The sequence below is a fragment of the Salmo trutta genome, chromosome 22 (assembly GCF_901001165.1).
Source record: "Salmo trutta chromosome 22, fSalTru1.1, whole genome shotgun sequence".
NCBI classification, from domain to species: Eukaryota; Metazoa; Chordata; class Actinopteri; order Salmoniformes; family Salmonidae; genus Salmo; species Salmo trutta.
The window spans coordinates 1,505,839-1,528,907 of NC_042978.1; the positions used below are offsets into that span (position 1 = coordinate 1,505,839).

The window sequence follows — 23,069 nt, forward strand, 5'->3', positions numbered from 1 at the left end:
TGTGCCCAATAATGTTTGTACCATGTTCTGTGCTGCTACCATGTTCTGTGTTGCTACCATGTTTTCATGTGGTGCTGTGTTGCTGTCTTAGGTCTCTCTTTATGTAGTGTTGTTGTGTCTCTCTTGTCATGATGTGTGTTTTGTCCTGTATTTTAATTTTGAATCCCAGCCTCCATTCCCGCAGGAAGCCTTTTGGTAGGTCGTCATTGTAAATAAGAATTTGTTCTCAACTGACTTGCCTAGCTAACTAAAAGGTTAAATAAAAAATACATAAATAAAATAAAAGCCACGCAAAACGTTCTTGTGTGACAACAGCCCACTTTGGTTGATCCGCCCACTTTCAGAGACACTCCATGTATCATAGCATTTACCCAAGACAAAACTACAAGGCTGTACCTGACGCTACCGTCATGTGATACGAGATATATCACGCTAATCAACGTAAGACCTTCCCGTCGAAGAGGTATTGACGAGCAAACTCCCAATATCAAACCAAAAACCAATTTGGTGCGATACTTTACCCAACTATTTTTGTCAACAATGTGGCTGTTTTTGTTTCTGACGCTGGTTAGCGTGTGTTGTAAGGCAGACGTTTGTCCATGCGAGATCCAGGAACTCTGTCAACAAATCCGCGACGAGAAGGACTTTGAGGTAACGTTAGCATGACCGGTTTAGCAGAAATGTAGCCCGACATGCTCCTGTTAAAACAGGGTAGCATAATAAGTGATGGAACTACTTGAGAGTTTAGGCTGACAGATCCATACAATGTGACACTAAACCATGACATTTGGGTGAATTCGTGGGTGAGTGTTCACTGACAAACTAGGCTAATGGCAAGGCCCCGACATTTTTGAGATGGCCCTTACAAAACATAAAATGGATGGTTGTGTACACATTTTTTACTGCAAGTGGTTAAATTGATAGATATTGTGACATGCACCCTAAACGCAAAAAGTGCAGAATAACGGCTGGCTGGAGGGATGGGCCGCATAAATGTGTTTAATCGAATATTGCAAGCTCCGCTATTGCTACAATTTGTAATACAAGTAGTCAGTTTTACATACCCTAGTGCTGTTTGTTTGTATCTTAATGCATCTCGGAAATATAGAATTGTAAACACTGATACAATAGGTGGACACGTCAACTATGAATATTGCTGATAAATGTAAGCTTCCTTTTTTTTTTGGTAGCTGATTAATAGCCATAGTCACAAGACACACTTGCTCTCATTCAGTGCTTTATCGTCCTGCCTGACAAATGCATAAGTTTGAAAATGTTTTTAATGTTGTGGCTAAATGGGTTTAGATTTTGGAATTAGATTTTTTTGGGTGGTCCAAGGTTACTTGAAGGATGTTGTAACTTTAGCCCTTACTGTTGTAATTAAATCAGGTCCACCACAGATTATTTTTGGGACCACCATGGATTTTGCATCAAATCCAATATTGCGTCCAAAATCCAATGTCTGCAATAAATCAAATTTTATTGGTTGCATACACATATTTAGCAGATGTTATTGCGGGTGTAGCGAAATGCTTGTGTTCCTATCTCCAACATTGTAGTAATATTTAACAATTCACAAGAATGGAATTAAGAAATATATAATATTAGGACGAGCAATGTCGGAGTCTGGAGTATAAATACAGTATGTAAATGTGGTGATGTATAGACATTATGGATGCTGTGGATAGAATATTTGGTATATGTAGGATAGAATATTGTGTGTGTATATACAGCAATAGTAATCGCTGAAGCTGGAGACTTACATTTCCCTCACTAACTTTAAACATCAGCTATCTGAGCAGCTAACCGATCGCTGCAGCTGTACATAGTCCATCTGTAAATAGCCCACCCAATCTATCTACCTCATCCCCATATTGTTTTTATTTACTTTCTGCTCTTTTGCACACCAGTATCACTACTTACACACCATCATCTACTCATCATCTGCGCATCTATCACTCCAGTGTTAATCTGCTAAATTGTAATTACTTTGCTACTATGGCCTATTTATTGCCTTACCTCCTCATGCCATTTGCACACACTGTATATAGACTTACTTTTTTTCTATTGTGTTGACTGTATGCTTGTTTATTCCATGTAACTCTGTGTTATTGTTTCTGTCGCACTGCTTTGCTTTATCTTGGCCAGGTCGCAGTTGTAAATGAGAACTGTTCTCAACTAGCTTACCTGGTTAAATAAAGGTGAAATAATAAAAAATTGTTGAATAGGATGGCCTTGACTAGAATACACTATACACATATGAAATCAGAAAAACAGTATTATTAAAGTGACCAGTGTTCCATGTCTATGTACATTGGACAGCATTCTCTAAGGTACGTGGTAGAGTAACCGGATGGTAGTCGGCTAGTGACAGTGACTAAGTTCAGGGTAGTGGGTGGAGGCCGGCTAGTGATGGCTATTTAACAGTCTGATGGCATTGAGAGAGAGATTGTTTTTCAGACTCTCGGTCCCAACTTTGATGCACCTGTACTGACCTAGCCTTCTGGATGATAGCGGGGTGAACAGACCGTTGCTCTGGTGGTGTATATGTTTTGGAGGGCAAGCAGTGTGCCATAATACCATTTGATGGAGGTTAAATCACATGTAAATGTACATTTTGTAGATTAGGCATGAGTGAAAAAATGCCTCTAGTGCTGGGTGATTTTGGCTTTTTCGGTTCGATTATATAAAAATGTATCGTGGATTTCGGTTGTAATATATATTTTTTAAAACCTTAAATGCACAATGTGGGTTGAATGCTGTAACAACAAAGAATAAATCAATTAATAAGAGTCCCATGGTAGTGACTGCCCGTTACTGCTTATCACTTATTAACCATCCTTTTTTTACATTACTTTACTTGAAATATTTCAGTTGTGTATATTACATATGTTTTATTTAATCTCTATAGAGCTGCTACCTATGCTCTCTGACAAAATCACTATTTTAGTAGTTCTTCAAATGAATTAAGCATCATTTGTATTCAGCATTGCTTGGGCCAAGAAACATGAGCAATGGGCATTAGACCGGTGGAAATCTGCCCTTTGGTCTGATGAGTGCAAATACCGGAGTTAGTGTTGTTGAAACTCACATCCATGAGCTACTGCTATTAGCTTCACGACTGACATTTGGACCAGTGATGTCAACCCCATGAGCATTATGAGTCTGACAGCACAGTGGGTCGACAAGGATTTCGTACTGAGGAAAGCCGTATTGCATGCTCAAGAATGTGGTAGTTCTCATACTGCTGCTGCCATTTCAGTGGCATTTGAGTACGTTTGAAACATGAACACACTCCTAGCCCCATTCGAACAACTGACTGGAGAAATAAGCTCATCAACTGCGTCTGCAGCAGACATGATACCCTCTGTCATGGCATTGAAACATCTGCTCAACAAAAACACCAACACAGACCGTGGGGTAAAACTTGCAAAAGTACTCTACAAGAGGCTGTGAACAAGCGATTCGGTGGCATTCTCTGAGACTCTGTGTCGCCACCGTGCTCGATGCTAGGTACAAGGGCTGCTACTTCGATGCAGACAAGAAACAGGGTTTACAGGAAATGTTAGACACAGCTGGACATGATGGAAACGGACACAGTGACAGTGCGCACCGAGGAAGAGGCCACGGACAGACAGAGCTGAAACTTCACTGCTTGACGTGTATGATGAAATCCTAGTTGAGACTGAACAAATGAACAACGAAGTAAGTAAGTGAAATAAATATGTTTCAATTGTTTTACTGGTAATGGGGACAGACGTAAATGCCAACAAAATAACTTTTTGCTGTGTGGTGTGTTTCAACCTTTTAACTGTACTAGAATATTTAAGGCCGCTAACAATTTTTTATATCGGTTATGGGTATCGGTATAGTTTTTTTTGGCAAGGAAAATATGGGATATCGTTATTGGCCAAAAATTCCGTATTGGTGCATCCCAATCAGACGACCTGGCCTCCACAATCACCCGACCTCAACCCAATTGAGATGGTTTGGGATGAGTTGGACAGCGGAGTGAAGGAAAAGCAGCCAACAAGTGCTCAGCATGTGTGGGAAGTCTTCCAAGACTGTTGGAAAAGCATTCCTCATGAAGCTGGTTGAGAGAATGCCAAGAGTGTGCAAAGGGTGGCTATTTTTAGAATCTAAATTATAAAATATATTTTGATTTGTATAACACTTTTTTAGTTACTACATGATTCCATATGTGTTATGTTCCGTAGTTTTGATGTCTTCACTATTATTCTACAATGTAGAAAATAAAGAAAAACCCTTGAATGAGTAGGTGTTCTAAAACTTTTGACCGGTAGTGTATACTTCCATAAAAAAAAGAAAAGTAAACTGGTACCCAGACTAGTCTTGTGTGGCTTGTATGTGTCCTAGAGCAAAACAACTGGCGTGTTCGTGAGAGAAGCACCTTTTTCCGCAGCAGATAGAAGTTGGAAAATTGGCTATACCGACTTCAGGCAAGTCCAATGCCGTGTGTGGGGGTTGTAGAGCAAAATGTCTTTCCATAGAGGGGTCATAATACTTTGTAGGCCAAGCCGTTCGAACGCCACAGATGTTTTCGGGAGAAGACCAATTTTCAGGATGTCTCATGGTCTGACACGCCGCTCTAGCTTTGCCACCTTTTGCTGCAGATGCGGACAAACACAGCTCTAGCTCTGCCACCTTTTTCAGTAGATGCGGATGGGCGACATTGGCGGATGTGGTGGATTGAGACGCAGGCCATGGAAAAAAACAGATATACTACAGTGCATTCGGAAAGTATTCAGACCCCTTCACTTCTTCCACATTTTGTTACATTACAGCCTTGTTCTCAGATTTAGTTTTTTTCTCGCATCATCAATCTACACACAATACCCCGTAATGACAAAGCAAAAAACGTTTTTTGAAAATGTTTGTTAATAAATGAAAAAAAAACAACTTTTAAATAAGTCGTCAGATCTTTTACTCGGTACTTTGTTTAAGCACCTTTGGCAATGATTACAGCCTCGAGTCTTGGGTCTGACGCTACAAGCATTTTGGTGAGAGAAGGATGGAATTTGTCAAGCAGGATGAAACATCTTGCTGTGCTTTGTGAACAAAGATCAACACTTTTTTATTGTAATTACTGCTCGGCATCAGACTAATTTTGTGATTCAGTTTCACTTCTCCACTCGGATGACAATTCACAAACATTAGGAAATGTAGCTTGCTACACTCTTTCTATGATAAACAGAAATGTTAGCCATGCATAGATTTAGTAAAAAATACCTTGCATTTGCATTTGCATTGTAAGCTCATTTAGTCTAATTGTGTGCATGGCAGCCAAATAGTGTTTCACTTCTGTTGTCATCTGATGAAAAATGACGCTATTTTCTGCCTAATGTTTTACAGTAATGAATTTTCTGTTAAGGAAAACTTATAGATCACGCTATTGAAGCAAAAATAACACTCTTGACCTTCAATATAAAATGTGACCCCTGTCAATACACAGCTGGGTTCACCTTCTCCCACTTTCTCCAATTGTGTTATTTACAAACTAACATGTGACTGGCTAAACTGTTCTTGGGAACTATAGTATGCTTCATAATGTGGCAGGTGAAATTAAGAACTGCTTTCTCTTCTAACATGTTGCACTGGTTGACTGCAGGTATTTACTTAAGTAGCTACAAATATTACAATCTATTAAAAAAAAATTAAAGTATACAGTTTCAACTGACCGATTATGATTTTTCAATGCCGATACCGATTTATTGGACCAAAAAGGCCGATACCGATTAATCAGCCGATTTTATTTTTGTAATAATGACAATTACAACAATACTGAATGAACACTTTAACTTAATACATCAATAAAATCAATTTAGCCTCAAATAAATAATGAAACATGTTCAATTTGGTTTAAATAATGCAAAACAAAGTGTTGGAGAAGAAAGTAAAAGTGCAATATGTGCCTTGTAAGAAAGCTAATGTTTAAGTGCCTTGCTCAGAACATGGGAACATATGAAAGCTAGTGGTTCCTTTTAACATGAGTCTTCAATATTCCCAGGTAAGAAGTTTTAGGTTGTAGTTATTATAGGAATTATAGGACTATTTCTCTCTATACGATTTGTATTTCATATACCTTTTGACTATTGGATGTTCTTATAAGCACTTTAGTATTGCCAGTGTAACAGTATAGCTTCCGTCCCTCTCCTCGCTCTTACCTGGGCTCAAACCAGGAACACATCGACAACAGCCACCCTCGAAGCAGCGTTACCCATGCAGAGGAAGGGAAACAACTACTCCAAGTCTCAGAGCGAGTGACGTTTGAAACGCTATTAGCGTGCACCCGGCTAACTAGCTAGCCATTTCACATCGGTTACACCAGCCTAATCTTGGGAGTTGATAGGCTTGAAGGGGTGGGTATAATTTGTGGAACGTTCCAACAGGAATCTCTAACAAAAAACTTAAAGTAAAAGGTTGCCAACCAACAACACATACAAAGTAGCAACGCATACAAACCTAGCTAACTAGCTGCCGAATAGGCAACAACTCACCACGTAGCTTATTCTTAATGTTTGTCCATAGGCAAACAGACATGTGATGACAGACATTTTTTTGGAATAAACGTGATGAGTGAAAAACGCAATGAAATAGACCACTCCCTACCCGGTATCTTATTCTGCCGCTATACAACTTTGTATGCGTTGTTTTTTTGGAAACCTTGTTATTTACAAAGTTTTTGGAATAGATTCCTGTTGGAACGTTCCACAAATTATACCCACCCAGGTTGAAGTCCTAAACAGCGTAATGCTTGAAGCACAGTGAAGGGTTGTTTGAATGAATGCTTACGAGCCTGCTGCTGCATACCACCGCTCACCGTCAGACTGCTCTATAAAATCATAGACTTAATTATAATATAATAAACACACAGAAATATGAGCCTTAGGTCATTAATATGGTCGAATCCGGAAACTATCATCTCGAGAAAAAGTATTTTTCTTTCAGTGACATACGGAACCGTTCCGTATTTTATCTAACGGGTGGCTAAGTCTAAATATTCCTGTTAGGCATTGATGTTTATGGTTAGGTACATTGGTGCAACGACAGTACTTTTTTCGCAAATGCGCTTGTTAAATCAACACCCGTTTGTCGAAGTAGGCTGTGATTCAATGAAAATTAACAGGCACCGCATCGATTATATGCAACGCAGGACACGTTAGATAAACTAATAATATCATCAACCATGTGTAGTTAACTAGTGATTATGTTAAGATTGATAGTTTTTTTATAAGTCTAATGCTAGCTAGCAACTTACCTTTGCTTCTTGCTGCCCTCACGTAACAGGTAGTCAGCCTGTTAACCTGTCTGGGAACCTGGGACGTTTGTGTCCCACCCCAGTCAACAGCCAGTGGAATCGCGTCGCGCGAAATACAAATACCTCATAAATGCTATAACTTCAATTTCTCAAACATATGACTATTTTACACAATTTTATAGATACACCTCTCCTGAATCGAACCACGTTGTCCGATTTCAAAAAGGCTTTACAGCAAAAGCAAAACATTAGATTATGTTAGGAAAGTACCCAGCCAAAAATAATCACACTGCCATTTTCAAAGCAACTAGCATGCATCACAAATACCCAAAACACAGCTAAATGCAGCACTAACCTTTGACCATCTTCATCAGATGACACTCCTAGGACATCATCTTACACAATACATGCATTTGTTGTTCGATAAAGTTCATATTTATATATAAAAACAGCATTTTACATCGGCGCATGACGTTCAGAAAATATTTTCCCTCAAATGCTTCCTGTGGATCAGCGCTACAATTTACAAAATTACTATTCGAAAACATTGTTAAAATGTAATATTGTCATTCAAAGAATTATAGATTAACTTGTTGGGGCTAGGGGGCAGTATTTACACGGCCGGATAAAAAACGTACCCGATTTAATCTGGTTACTAATCCTACCGAGTAACTAGAATATGCATATACTTATTATATATGGATAGAAAACACCCTAACGTTTCTAAAACTATTTGAATGGTGTCTGTGAGTATAACAGAACTCCTATGGCAGGCAAAAACCTGAGAAGGTTTCATGCAGGAAGTGGCCTGTCTGACAAGGTGTTGTTGTTCTTGCTTCTGTTTATTGAAGAGTCAGGATCTTAGCTGTAACGTGACAATTCCTACGGCTCCAATAGGCTCTCAGAGCCCGGGAAAAACCTGAACGATGACGAGGCAGCCTCAGGCTGAAACACATTATCGCCTTTTCCAAGTGGCCCATCAGAGGACAATGGAATTAAGCGCGTGTCCGATTCGACCCCGTGCAGTATTTTCCTTCGGCTGTTTAGCTAATTGCAGATTCCCGGTCGGAATATTATCGCTTTTTTATGAGAATAATGGCATAAAAATTGATTTTAAACAGCGGTTGACATGCTTCGAAGTACGGTAATGGACTATTTAGAATTTTTTTGTCACAGTATGCGCACGACCGTGATTTACCATTCTGATAGTGTCTAGAACGCACGAACAAAACGTCGCTGATGGAACATAACTATGGATTATTTGGGACCAAACCTACATTTGTTATTGAAGTAGAAGTCCTGGGAGTGCATTCTGACGAAGAACGGGAAAGGTAAGACCATTTTTCTTATAGGAAATGTGATTTTGGTGAAGGCTAAACTGGGTGGGTGTCTAAATAGCTAGCCCGTGATGCCGGGCTATCTACTCAGAATATTGCAAAATGTGCTTCATCCGAAAAGCTATTTTAAAATCGGACATATCGAGTGCATAGAGGAGTAATGTATCTATAATTCTTAAAATAATTGTTATGCTTTTTGTGAACGTTTATCGTGAGTAATTTAGTAAATTCCCCGGAAGTTTGCGGGGGGTATGCTTTTTCTGAACGTCACATGCTAATGTAAAAAGCTGTTTTTTGATATAAATATGAATTTGATTGAACAGACATGCATGTATTGTATAACATAATGTCCCAGGTGTGTCATCTGATGAAGATCATCAAAGGTTAGTGCTGCATTTAGCTGTCTTCTGGGTTTTTGTGACATTATATGCTAGCTTGAAAAATGGGTGTCTGATCATTTCTGGCTGGGTACTCTGCTGACATAATCTAATGTTTTGCTTTCGTTGTAAAGCCTTTTTGAAATCGGACAGTGTGGTTAGATTAACGAGAGTCTTGTCTTTAAATAGCTGTAAAATAGTCATATGTTTGAGAAATTGAAATAATAGCATTTCAAAGGTTTTGAAAATCGCACCACAGGATTACACTGGCTGTTACGACGCTTTGTTCGTGAGTTCTAGACACTATCAGAATGCTACATCACGGTCTCACGCATGGCGTGACAAAAAATGTCTAAATATTCCATTACCGTACTTCGAAGCATGTCAACCGCTGTTTAAAACCAATTTTTATGCCATTTATCTCGTAGAAAAGCGATAATATTCCGACCGGGAATCTGCAATGAGCCTAAACAGCCAAATTAAATTTCTCCACGGGGGCGAATCGTGCACGCGCCTCATTCAATGGTCCTCTGATCGGCCACTTACCAAAGGCGATAATTTGTTTCAGCCAGAGGCCGCCTCGTCAACCTTCAGGTATTTCGCGGGTTCTGAGAGCCTATTGGAGCCCTAGGAATTGTCACGTTACAGCTAAGATCCTTACTTTTCAATAAACAGATGCAAGACGCACGACTCCTTGTCAGACAGGCCACTTCCTGCATGAAACCTTGTCAGGTTTTTGCCTGCCATAGGAGTTCTGTTATACTCAGACACCATTCAAACAGTTTTAGAAACTTTAGGGTGTTTTCTATCCAAACCTGAACAATAATATGCATATTATAGCTTCTGAGTTGGTGTAGGAGGCAGTTAAAAATGGGCACATATTTTTTTCCAAAATTCTCAATACTGCCCCCTAGCCCAAACAGGTTAAAATCAATTTTTATGCGATTTTTCTCGTAAAAAAGCGATAATATTCCGACCGGGAAACCCTGTTTTAGTTCAAAGACGACAAAATAAAAACATGGTGTAGCCTCGTGCACGCGCCTCAGTGTCATTGTCCTCAGATCGACCACTATCCAAATGCACTAATGTTTTTCAGCCATGGCCTGCAAAGCCACCATTCATCGTTCTGGCGCCTTCTGAGAGCCTATGGGAGCGTTAGAAAATGTCACGTTATGCCAGAGATCCCCCGTTTTGGTTAGAGATGATCAAGAAGGCCAAGAAATAGTCAGAGAGAGTGCTTCCTGTTTGGAATCTTCTCAGGTTTTGGCCTGCCAAATGAGTTCTGTTATACTCACAGACACCATTCAAACAGTTTTAGAAACTTTGGAGTGTTTTCTATCCAAAGCCAATAATTATATGCATATTCTAGTTACTGGGCAGGAGTAGTAACCAGATTAAATCGGGTACGTTTTTTTATCCGGCCGTGCAAATACTGCCTCCTATCCCCAACAGGTTAACCCCCGTTTCTAGGCCGTCATTGTAAATAAGAATGTGTTCTTAATCTGACTTGCCTAGTTAAATAAAGGTGTAAAAAAATAAATAAATATATCGGCAAACGGTGGCCAAAAATACCGATTACTGATTGTTATGAAAACGTGAAATCGGCCCTAATTAATCGGCCATTCCGATTAATCGGTCGACTTCTAGTTTCAACGTTATTGGAAAAACCCTCCCGTGGCTATTTCCAAATAACCCGATATACGGTATACCGCCAAGCCTATATGAAAATCTGGAAACCGGCCAACCCTAGTTCCTATAAACGTCTCTGGCCTCACATGAAGTCACAGATTTGAGGGTTAAGCTATCACTCAAATGAAAGCCAACCACTGCCACTGTTTAGAAACCGATGTGAGGTGATTTGTTGAAATTATCCAGCCAATAAAGTGTTGTTTCCTTCATATTGGCTGTCGCCTGTCTGCAATAAATATTTTCTCAGATATGAGTTGATAAATAGCTACTACAGGTTCTCATCTATCGACTGTTATATGTAGTATAACTAACTGTTAAAAGAGCGCAAAGGGTTCATGTCGCCACGATTGACAATATCATTGTGTGAATCATTTGCGCAGGCTATCGGTTACAGTAGAACAAGCTAATCAATTTGTCTGGAGTGACCGCTAGGTAAAAGTTGGTGCATACATGCAGTTTTTATAATGTAATAATTTAGCAGCGTAATCTGAACACGTGTGTAGGCAATAATTGTTATGTATTGGTCTTCAAAATATCACAACATAATTCAGTATATTGATTATGAATTTGGGCATTTCAAATCAGTTTTGACACTCAGCTATAAATCAAAAATGCATGACGATAGGAAGCAGCAATAATCATTTTTAACTTATGTTTTAGGAATATAAATTGTACTTCTAACATACATTTTTCAACAGGATTCTACTTAATCAGGTAACTACTGAATGAGCCCAAAAACGTGCTATGATTTATTGATTTTGATATTTATGAAGTCGTGAAAATATGTTTGTCTAGCCTAGATTCAGTAAAAGAAAAAGTAGTTGACACGACAAGAGGCTTTAGAGTTCATCACCTGCCGCTGGTCTCTCTGCTTTCAGGTGTTTGTGTTTGATGTGGGCAAGAAAGCATGGAAGTCATATGATTGGGGAAAAGTGACAACTGTTGCTGCATTTGGGAAATATGATGCTGAACTCATGTGCCACGCCCATTCGAAAGGAGTACGGCTAGTCCTGAAAGGTAAGGTTAGGCATCTCAACCATATGCCAGTGTGCACTTGATCACCTCCATACATGGATTTGAAAGGAAATTACTGGTATTTGTAAACAACCTATCCCAGGGTTCCTCAACTGGCGGCCCAGTGATTTTTATTTGGTTCCCCAAGTTTTCTGGGCAAATGTTTTTTTTTACATTTTTTGTTGGACATAATACAGTGAAAACACCAGAAAATCAGCTCCAATAAATATACAGTGCATTCGGGAAGTATTCAGACCCCTTCCCTTTTTCCACATTTTGTTACCTTTGTTACCACTCAGGGATTTCACCATGAGGCCAATGGTGACTTTAAAACAGCTACAGAGTTGAATGGCTGTGATAGGAGAGAAGTGAGGATGGATCACCAACATTGTAGTTACTCCACAATACTAACCTAAATGACAGAGTGAAAAGAAGGAAGCCTGTACAGAATACATGCATCCTGTTTGCAATAAGGCACTAAAGTAAAACTGGCAAAGAAATGAATGTCTTGAATACAAAGTGTTATGTTTGGGGAAAATAAAACACATCACTGAATGTACCACTTTTCATATATTCAAACATACTGGTGGCTGCATCGTGTTATGTGTATGCTTGTCATCGGCAAGGACTAGAGTTTTATAGGATAAAAAGAAACGGAATCGGTCTAAGTGTAAGGATTTAAATATTGCAGTACATCAATACAAGGGAACCAGGGTTTTGGGGTTCTCACAGTATCTTGGTTTATTGACTCATCAGTTTTCATGAACTTTGTTCAGCTTTTTTTAATGAATAGACATTTTTGAGTTGGTAATAAGTGTAATCGCAATACTGTGGGTCGCTTTTACACAAAATAAACTCCTTTTCACAATTCAAAATTGCAACCAAATATATACAATAAAACATACAAATATGCATACTTTTTGTAGCACAGAAAATAGACACCAAGAAAATATTTAAGCAAAATCCTGTACACAGTGTGACTTAACCTATAGAAAAATTCTAATTTTGCTTTAGCAAAAATAACTTCTCTCCTTTACAGACGAAATGTAGAAAATAACTTTATGACAGTAAAATTCCCTCTTTAAGACCTTAATCCACATAAACCAACATTTGTAAAAAATAAAAATAAAAAATACTACAAAAAACACTCCTTTTAGACAGTACAGACTTGTCACAGCAAAACAAACTTGTGAGCACAAACTGTCAATGTCACCTCAAGCCCACTTGATCACTCTATGGCTATTAACAATGTCCGTCCTTTAATGAGAATGTAGTGACTAAGAGAAGAACAAACATTAATTTGGGGGCTCCTGAGTGGTGCAGCGGTCTAAGGCACTGCATCTCAGTGCAAGAGGTGTCACTACATTCCCGAGTTTGAATCCAGGCTGTATCACATTCGGCCGTGATTTGGAGTCCCATAGGGCGGCGCACAATTGACCCAGCGTCGTCCGGGTTTGCCCAGGGTAGGCCGTCATTGTAAATAATAATTTGTTCTTAACTGACTTGCCTAGTTAAATAAAGGTTGTCCCTTGACAACTTTAGGGTCTTTTCAAAGTGCTGCTAGCATTTAGCTACTGTTTTAGCGTTAGCTAGTATTTTCATGTTACTAGAATTTTCTTCTTAGAATATCAAATCCAGTCCTCTCCAAATAACATTAGTTACAGTACCAATCAAAAGTTTGGACACCTACTCATTCAAGGGTTTTCTTATTTTTACTATTTTTCTACATTGTAGAATAATAGTGACGACATCAACTATGAAATAACACATGGAATCATGTAGTAACCAAAAAAGTGTAACTTTTGTTTTTTATATTTGAAATTCTTCAAAGTAGCCACCCTTTGCTTTGATGACAGCTGTGGTAGCAATTCTATAGGAAGATAATTAAGATTCTTTCAAACAACACTTTATTATAAGATTTGCAAAAATGGAGAATCAACTATCCATTCAACAGTGCATAGTTGAAAAGCTCAACGAACAGTGCCGGTTCAATACTTTTATAGAGAAGCACATCCTTTTTGTATACGTGGCAGTCAGCAGATACTGTGTAAAAGGCAATTAGTCTGTGCAGATTTAAGATGGCATGAGGTTTATAGCCCGAGGGCTCAACCGTCTAACTGCATTCACAACAACAAATACTATCATGTGCTCCTTTCTGCAAGTTTCTGTAGATGGTAAACCCACAGGATGTCACATGCTGCGGTCGCACACAAACGGACCTTAGCTATACGCCCAGTCTTATTACTAAGTCCCACAAAGACAAGTTTGTATCAGGTTAGAAAAAACACTAACCTATAACAAGACAATTCTTTAAACAGTAAAACATGGGCTAGCATGAATAATTGTAATTTTACACGACACAGCTTTGCACACTCTTGGCATTCTCTCAACCAGCTCCATGAGGTAGTCACCTGGAATGCATTTCAATTAACAGGTGTGCCTTGTGAAGTTAATTTGTGGAATTTATTTTCTTAATGCGTTTGTGCCAATCAGTTGTGTTGTGACTAGGTAGGCGTGGTATACAGAAGATAGCCCTATTTATCAAGTCCATATTATGGCAAGAACAGCTCAAAAAGGCAAAGAGAAACGGCAGTCCATCATTACTATAAGACATGAAGGTCAGTCAATCCAGAAAATTAAGAACTTTGAAAATTTCTTCAACTGCAGTCGCAAAAACCATCAAACGCTGTGATGAAACTCTCATGAGGACCGCCACAGGAATGGAAGACCAAGAGTTACCTCTGCTGCAGAGGATAAGTTCATTAGTTAACTGCACCTCAGATTGCAGCCTGAGTAAATGCTTCAGAGTTCAAGTAATAGACACATCTCAACATCAACTGTTCAGAGGAGACTGCGTGAATCAGGCCTTCATGGTCAAAACCACTACCAGAAGGACACCAATAATAATAAGAGACTTGCTTGGTACAAGAAACATGAGCAATGGACATTAAACCGGTGAAAATCTGTCCTTTGGTCTGATGAGTCCAAATTTGAGATTTTTGGTTCCAACCATTGTCTTTGTGACGGAGAGTAGGTGAACGGATTATCTCCGGATGTGTGGTTCCCACCGTGAAGCATGGAGGAGGTGGTGTGGGGGTGCTTTGCTGGTAACACTGTCTATTTTGAATTCAAGGCACACTTAACCAGCATGGATACCACAGCATTCTGTAGCGATACGCCATTCCATCCGTTTTGCGCTTAGTGGGATTATCAACAGGACAACCCCCCCCCCCCAAAAAAAAAGCTCCAGGCTGTGTAAGTGTTGTTTGACCAAGAAGGAGAGTGAAGTGTTGTATCAGATGACCTGGCCTCCACAATCACCGACCTCAATCCAATTGAGATGGTTTGGGATGAGTTGGACCGGGAGTGAAGGAAAAGCAGCCAACAAGTGCTCAGCATATGTGGGCGCTCCTTCAAGACTGTTGGAAAATAATTCCTCATGAACCTTGAGAGAAAGCTTTGCACACTCTTGGCAATCATAAAGGCAAAGGGTGGCTACTTTGAAGAATCTCAAATATAAATACATTTTGATTTGTTTAACCTCTCTGGGACATGTGGGACGCTATTCAACAGCCAGTGAAATAGCAGCGCGGCAAATTCAAAACAACAAAAATCTCAAAATTCTAATTTCTCACACATACAGGTATTATACACCATTTTAAAGATAAGATTCTCCTTAATCCAACCACAGTGTCTGATTTCAAAAAGGCTTTACGGCGAAAGCATAACATTAGATTGTTAGGACAGCGCCTAAACAAGAAAAACCACACAGCCATTTTCCAAGCAAGGAGAGGCGTCACAAAACCAGAAATACAGCTAAAATTAATCACTAACGTTTGATCTTCATCAGATGACACTCCAAGGACTCAATGTTACACAATACATGTATGTTTTGTTCGATAAAGTTCATATTTATATCCATAAACCCCATTTTACATTGGCGCGTGATGTTCAGAAAATTATTGCCTCAAACTCCCGGTGAGTGAGCACATCAATTTACAAAAATACTCATCATAAACGTTGATAAAAATGTACAACCGTTATTGAAAGAATTATAGATACACTTCTCCTTAATGCAACCGCTGTGTCAGATTTCAAAATAGCTTTACTGCAAAAGCACATTGTTCAATATTCTGAGTACAGAGCTCAGCCATCAAAGCAAGCTGTGCAGTTACCTGCCAAGTTCTGGAGTCAACAAAACTCAGAATTAGTATTATAAATCTTCACTTTGCTGATCTTCGTCGGAATGCACTCCCAGGACTCCCACTTCAACAAGAAATGTTCGTTTTGTTCGATAAACTCCATATTTATGTCCAAATACCTCCATTTTGTTCGCGTGTTCACATCACTAATCCAAAGGCATAATGCGTGAGCGCAAAACCCGAGACAAAGTCAAATAGTTCCATTACCATTCGTAGAAACATGTCAAACGATGTTTACAATTAATCCTTAGGGTTTTTAACATAAATCTTCAATAATATTCCAACTGGACAATAGCCTATTCATTACAGAGGAAAAAGAAGGAACAGCGTGCCTGTGTGCCAGCGCAGTAAACAACTCGTTGGGCTTGAGACAGCTCTTACTCTCTCCCCAGTAACAGTAGAAGCATGAAACAAGGTTCTAAAGACTGTTGACATCTAGTGGAAGCCTTAGGAAGTGCAAAATGACCCCACAGACACTGTAGTTTGGAAAGGCAATCAATTGAAAAACTACAAACCACTTCCTGGTTGGATTTTTTTCTCAGGTTTTTGCCTGCCATATGAGTTCTGTTATACTCAGACATCATTCAAACAGTTTTACAAACTTCAGAGTGTTTTCTATCCAAATCTACTAATAATATGCATATCCTACCTTCTGGGCCCAAGTAGCAGGCAGTTTCATTTGGGCACGTTATTCATCTGAATGCCCCCTGTCACCAAGAAGTTAACACCTTTTTTGGTTACTACATGATTCCATATGTGTTATTTCATAGTGTTGTCTTCACTATTATTCTACAATGTAAAATATAGAAAAACTTGAATTAGTAGGTGTGTCCAAACTTATGACTGGTTCTGTACATTCTACACGATTCTGTACTTCCAACTTTGTGGCAACAGTTTGGGGAAGGCCCTTTCCTGTTTTAGCATGACAATGCCCCTGTGCACAAAGCGAGGTCCATACAGGAATGGTTTGTTGACTGGCCTGCACAGAGCCCTGACCTTAACCCCATCGAACACCTTTGGGATGAATTGGAATGCCTTCTGCGAGCCAGGCCTAATCAGAATTGAGTGATATCCCTCAACTACAAGGTCAAAATTGGCCATATTGAAAAAAGTATTAGAAAAAAAATAGCTTTTGCCTTTTTAAAAATTGCTTCTTGCTATACAGTCATTTGGAACATTGCGGTAAAATTGACATTTTGAATTAATCAAAATATTTCTATATATCGCCTAGCCTTAGATGAGCCCTCCATGTGCATTAAACCTAAATGCATTTGTCAGTGTTGTACATTTTTTTTACTGTAGGTGATGTGTCCATCCTTGAAATGGTGGACCCTGCCAACAGGACAGCATGGATCACAAGCAAAGTGGATTTGGCCAAGAGGCAGTTTATGGATGGCATCAACATAGACATTGAGCAAGAGGTGGCCGACTCCTCCCAAGAGTATTACACCTTGACAGCACTCGTCAAAGAGACCACTGAGGCCTTTCATAGAGAGATCCCAGGTTCCCAGGTGAATACAATAGTGTATCCTAGTCATACCAGACCAATAACTTGGTGTAGGGGATATGTTGGCGTGTAGGCTAATTACGCTCCGATTCAACAATGAAAGCAGGTCACATTCACAATTTTGGTTAAAGTAAATTGATTAATCCAACCTTACAATCTGCGTACCTAAGCTTTTTAGGTGTCACAACTGACAACACTCATCAGGCACCAAACAGAAGAAAATGAACTGAAATGAAACTGTTCATTAAGAAACACTTGTTTTCGTTTTACTACGATGTGCCCTAATGCAGGGGTTTTCAAACCTCTCCTTGGGGACCCACAGTCATTCCATGTATTTGAACTATTCCAGAGCTAGCACATCTGATTCAACTTGTCAACTAATTATCAAACCATTGATTAGGTTTATCAGATGAGCTAGTTCAGGGCTACAACAATAGTGTGGATTGTCTGGGGGTCCCAGAGGAGATATTTGAAAACCACTGCCCTAATGAATAGGACCCAGCTTCCTCCTTGTCCTTAACTTACCCTCTTCTCCTGACTCGTTCTCAGGTGTCATTTGATGTTGCCTGGTCGCCCAAGTGTATAGACAGGCGCTGCTACGACTACGCCGCCATTGCCGAGTCCTGCGACCTGCTATTTGTGATGTCCTATGACGAGCAGAGTCAAATATGGGGCGATTGTGTTGCGATGGCAAATGCTCCATTCAATCAGACACAGTCAGGTAAGTAATTTGTGGAGGACCTCTAGAAGCCCAAACCAGAAGCCATTTTATTGCAGTTATTTGACTTAAAGCTAAAAACTACAGATCCCTAGCCACTACTTGTCATGCTGAACAGACTAATCCTAACCTGCTATGGCCTTCTGTCTTTTATTCCAGCGTATGACCAATATTTGGCGATGAAGATAGATCCAAAGAAGCTTGTGATGGGAGTACCATGGTATGGCTATGATTACCCTTGTCTCGACTTCTCCCAGGTGAATACTCCAAAATTGAACTTCTCAACTTTACTGGAGTGTATGCCTTGCTAGATTACGCTATCTATGTTTCCCTCTACTGTGGGAATTATGATCAAATCAACATATTAGCCCCTTTCAATGCAAAATACCGTAACAAATCTAACTATGCAAGACAGTCTGTGATTTGGTTTTTGGCAGAGCGCATCGTCTGAGGATGCTATTGCATTCACAGGCATGAGCGATCGCAAGTAGATGAGCTTGTTTTTGAGATCAGAGCCTCATGTAGCCACGTGTGCACATTTGTTCATATTCTTTGCTTGTTAGTGAGGTTATTAGCCCAGTTATAGCTTATTTCTGGTCAGCAATGGGGAGTGATTGCTTCCTACAAGAGCACAAAACATGTTCATTTCTAGCCATCTTTGGAAATCGAGTCAGGTAAATAGCTTTTTTATGTCTTAAAGAGGCAGTGTTATATTTTGAGACAAACTTGAATAATCTAAGAAGCCGATAGGTAGAGGGTAGCATACATTTTGTCAGGATGTTCTCTAAAGTCTCATGGATTGTAGGCCTACATTGAACACATTGGATGCTACTGTAGGCTGTATCATAGAACAGCTATTTCAATAGCTATTTCCATGTTAAAATGTTACAGGGTGCAATTTCTCTGTTAGGCCACTCTGGTAGGCCTACATTATGATCAAATAGCCACAGTAGCCTACTTGGTCACTGTTAAAACGTTTAACTTAAAGCAGCTACAGCCTCAGTGTTCACAGTAAACGCATGCCAGAAGTTGCACAGAATGCACTTTCAAGTTTGCGCTTAGTGCCCTCAAAGTATTCACACCCCTTGGCTTTTTCCAGATTTTGTTAGAGCCTGAATTTAAAAAGAATTACATTTAGATTTTTTTGTCATTGGCTACATACAATACCGCTTAATGTCAAAGTTGAATTAGTGCATTCAGAAAGTATTCAGACCCCTTCCCCTTTTCCACATTGTTAGGTTATAGCCTTATTCTAAAATGGATTAAATAAACAAAATCCCTCATCAATCTTTGAGACTTGAAATTGAGCTCCAGTGCATCCTGTTTCCATTGATCATCCTTGATGTTTTTACAACTTGATTGGTGTCCACCTGTGGCAAATTCAATTGATTGGACATGATTTGGAAAGGCACTCACCTGTCTATCATTCTTAAATGGAAGAAGTTTTGGAACCACCAAGCCTCTTCCTAGAGCTGGCCACCAGGCCAAACTGAGCAGTCGGGGGAGCTGGTTACTCTGACAGAGCTCCAGAGTTCCTCTGTGGAGATGGTTGTCCTTCTGGAAGGTTCTCCCATCTCTGCAGCACTCCACCAATCAGGCCTTTATGGTAGTGGCCAGACAGAAGCCACTCCTCAGTAAAATGCACATGACAGCCCCCTTGGAGTTTGCCAAAAGGCTCCCACAGGACTCTGTGGGACCATGAGAAACATTCTCTGGTTTGATGAAATCAAGATTGAACCCTTCTAACCTGAAAGAAACCTGGCACCATCCCTACGGTGATGCATGTTGGTGGCATTATCATGCTGTGGGGGTGTTTTTCAGCAGCGGGACTGGGAGACTAGTCAGGATCGAGGGAAAGAGGAACGGAGCAAAGTACAGAGTGATCCTTGATGAAAACCTGCTCCAGACCGCTCAAGGCCTCAGACTGGGGCGAATGTTCACCTTCCAACAGGACAATGACCCTAAGCACACAACCTGACAGAGCTTGAGAGGATCTGCAGACAAGCATGGGAGAAACTCCCCAAATACAGGTGTGCCAAGCTTGCAGCACCATACCTAATGAGACTCGAGGCTGTAATCGCTGCCAAAGGGGTTTCAACAAAGTACTGAGTAAAGGGTCTGAATATTTATTTGTAATACATTTTCTAAAAACCTGTTTTATTTGTCGTTATGGGATATTGTGTGTAGATTGATGGAAAAAAACTATCGATTTTAGAATAAGACTGTAATGTGACGAAGTGGAAAAAGTCAAGGGGTCTGAATATTTTCCGAACGCACTGTATGTTCGAGAGTAAAAATTGTCTTAACAAGTCACATTGCATTTCAAACACGGATTGAACCACAAATACCAGGGAGGTTTTCCAATTCCTCGCAAAGAAGGGTACCTATTGGTAGATAGGTAAAACAAAAAAGATAAAATAAAAAGTCCTTTTAAGCATTGTGAAGTTATTAATAACGCTTTGGATGGTTTATTAATACATCCACAGTTGCTGGAGAGCAATGAAACCACACAGGGTTTCCAACAGAGTTTTTAATGGCTGTAATAGGAGAACTTAGGATGGATCAACAGTGTTGTAGTTACTCACTCCATAATACTAACCTCATTGACAGAGTGAAAAGGAAGCATGTACAGAAGAAATATATTCAAAAATATGCATCCTGTTTCCAGTAAGGCACTACCATAAAACTGCAAAAAAAATTCTTAACAAATTAACTTTGTACTGGATACAAAGCATTATGTTTAGGGCAAATCCAACACACTATACACATCACGGAGTAACACTCATCATATTTTCAAGAATGGTGGTGGCTGCATGTTATGGGTATGCTTTATCTTGTTTTTTACAGTAGAGCTAAGCACAGGCAAAATCCTAGAGGAAAACCTGGTTCAGTCTGCTTTCCTAGGAGCTCAGATGCAATAATTTAATGTCCAATGTTTCGATAGACAAGCTGTCTTCATCAGGGTATATCAATCTGCTTTCTGACACTGGGAGACAAATTCACCTTTCAGCAGGACAATAACCTTACCAATCTGCTTACCAAGACTACATTGAATGTTCCTGAGTGACCTGGTTGCAGTTTTGACCTAAATTTATGGCACGACTTAAATGGCTGTCTAGCAATAATCAACAACCAATTTTGGCAGCGTATTTTAAAAACAATGTGCAAATATTGTGCAATCCAGGTGTGCAATCCAGACTTACTCAAAGACTCACAGCTGTAAACACTGCCAAAGGTGATTCTAACATGTATTGACTTGGGGTTGAATACTTATCTAATCAAGATATATATCTTTTTTTTCCCACTTTGACATAGTATTTTGTGTAGATCGTTGACAAAAAAAATGAATATTCTATGAATTTTAATCCCATTTTGTAACAACAGAATGTTGGGAAAAGTCAAGGGGTGTGAATACTTTCTGTAGCAGGCACTGTAGCAGAAAAAAATTAGAACATCATCCTGCTGTCTCAACTATGTGTGTCTTTTTCTCTAATTAGGAAGGGGTGTGCTCCTTAGCCAAGGTTCCGTTCCGGGGTGCACCTTGTAGCGATGCAGCTGGCCGTCAGATCCCTTACAGCTTTATGATGAAACAGATCAATGGCTCTCTGTCTGGCAGGCTGTGGGACGAGGTCCAGCTGGCTCCCTACTACAACTACAAGGTATGGAGACACATTGTATAGAAAGTTTGTTGAATAAGTAGCCTAAGACCATTTGTCTGGGCTGCTGGTGACAAATGACAACTCAACACAAGCTGCAGCCATTTTAGGGAAAAGGCTATTTGACTGCAGTGCTGTTAGATTGAACTAACACAGTCACCTCACAACAAATCACTTCCTCCAAATCCAATAAAACACTCTGGCTCAAGTTGCACTCTCGCCAAGGCTGCATTATCCTCCTTGTTCCTAAAGAGGGTGCCATTGTCGCTGTTGGCCCATAAGAGTTTGTGAACTGAACTATCATCCGCAGGACCAAAGGGGACAGATCCATCAGGTGTGGTACGACGACCCAGAAAGCATTGCCCTGAAGGTGGCATATGTACGAGAGCTGGGCCTGAAGGGCACGGGAATGTGGTGTGGCAACCTCCTGGACTACAGCAACAACCCGGTTGCCCAGGAACAGAGTCGAGACATGTGGAACGCCCTCATGGGTTGCCAAGACGCTCAGTGCTGAGAAGACTGCCTTTCCACTGGATCCTCACAGCTATTTGTTGCTAGTCAATAGATGCTTTTGTCCGAGGATAGAAGTGGGACACAGGAACCGTAACGTGTCTTCCTCTTGAGCTCAGGGATGCGTACTTGTACTTCTATTTCATAGTAGTTTTTTTTATTGCAATTGTAAAAACATGAGCCACTTTAAGAGGGGGGATATGTTTTGTACAAAGAATCATGCCATCACAGATGCACTCAAAATGGTTGATTGTCAAACACAGCATTGTGCCGCTGTCTGAATATTACAGAACAAATTTGGCTTTGCTGTATAAATACTGTGATATGCATATGCCAGTGGATTTTTTTTAAACACAAATAACTCCTACCAACAACACTTAACTGTTGTACTTGTCTTTTCTTTTAATCTAACAAACACTGAGATCATTTTGCAGATTGTTGTTTTGCTTGCAATGATTGGGATATGTGGTTGTTTTACCTACTTTAGGTGAATGCAGTCACTTTCAATAAGAGCTGCTAAGATTAAAATATGATGTAAATGTTTATGCTTCAGAAAGTCAATCCTAAAACCGCTGTGACTGTTAAATTCATGTTTTAAGTATCCCTATATTTCTGTTATTACGGGGCTATCAGTCATTCAAGAGTGCGCCTGCGCAGGAAATCTGGTCGTTGATGGACCTAGCCTAGAGTGCAATGGCTACCTTGTAGTGTGTTCATACGGTATAGTAAACTTTAAACTGGAACCTTGTTGTTGTGTCATTTTGTGTTGACAGTGACTTC

The 23,069-nt window shown here is 39.8% G+C and overlaps 1 protein-coding gene across 1 annotated transcript; it reads left to right on the forward strand.

Annotated features, from left to right (window-relative positions):
• The first annotated feature begins 373 nt into the window (after positions 1-373).
• ctbs (chitobiase, di-N-acetyl-) lies at positions 374-23,032 on the forward strand. The gene is made up of 7 exons (XM_029706280.1): positions 374-651; positions 11,561-11,699; positions 17,201-17,409; positions 17,955-18,126; positions 18,283-18,380; positions 21,621-21,782; positions 22,090-23,032. Exons 1-7 carry the CDS (start codon positions 541-543, stop codon positions 22,291-22,293), a joined length of 1,095 nt encoding a protein of 364 aa, XP_029562140.1. The 5' UTR covers positions 374-540; the 3' UTR covers positions 22,294-23,032.
• Positions 23,033-23,069: the final 37 nt, after the last annotated feature.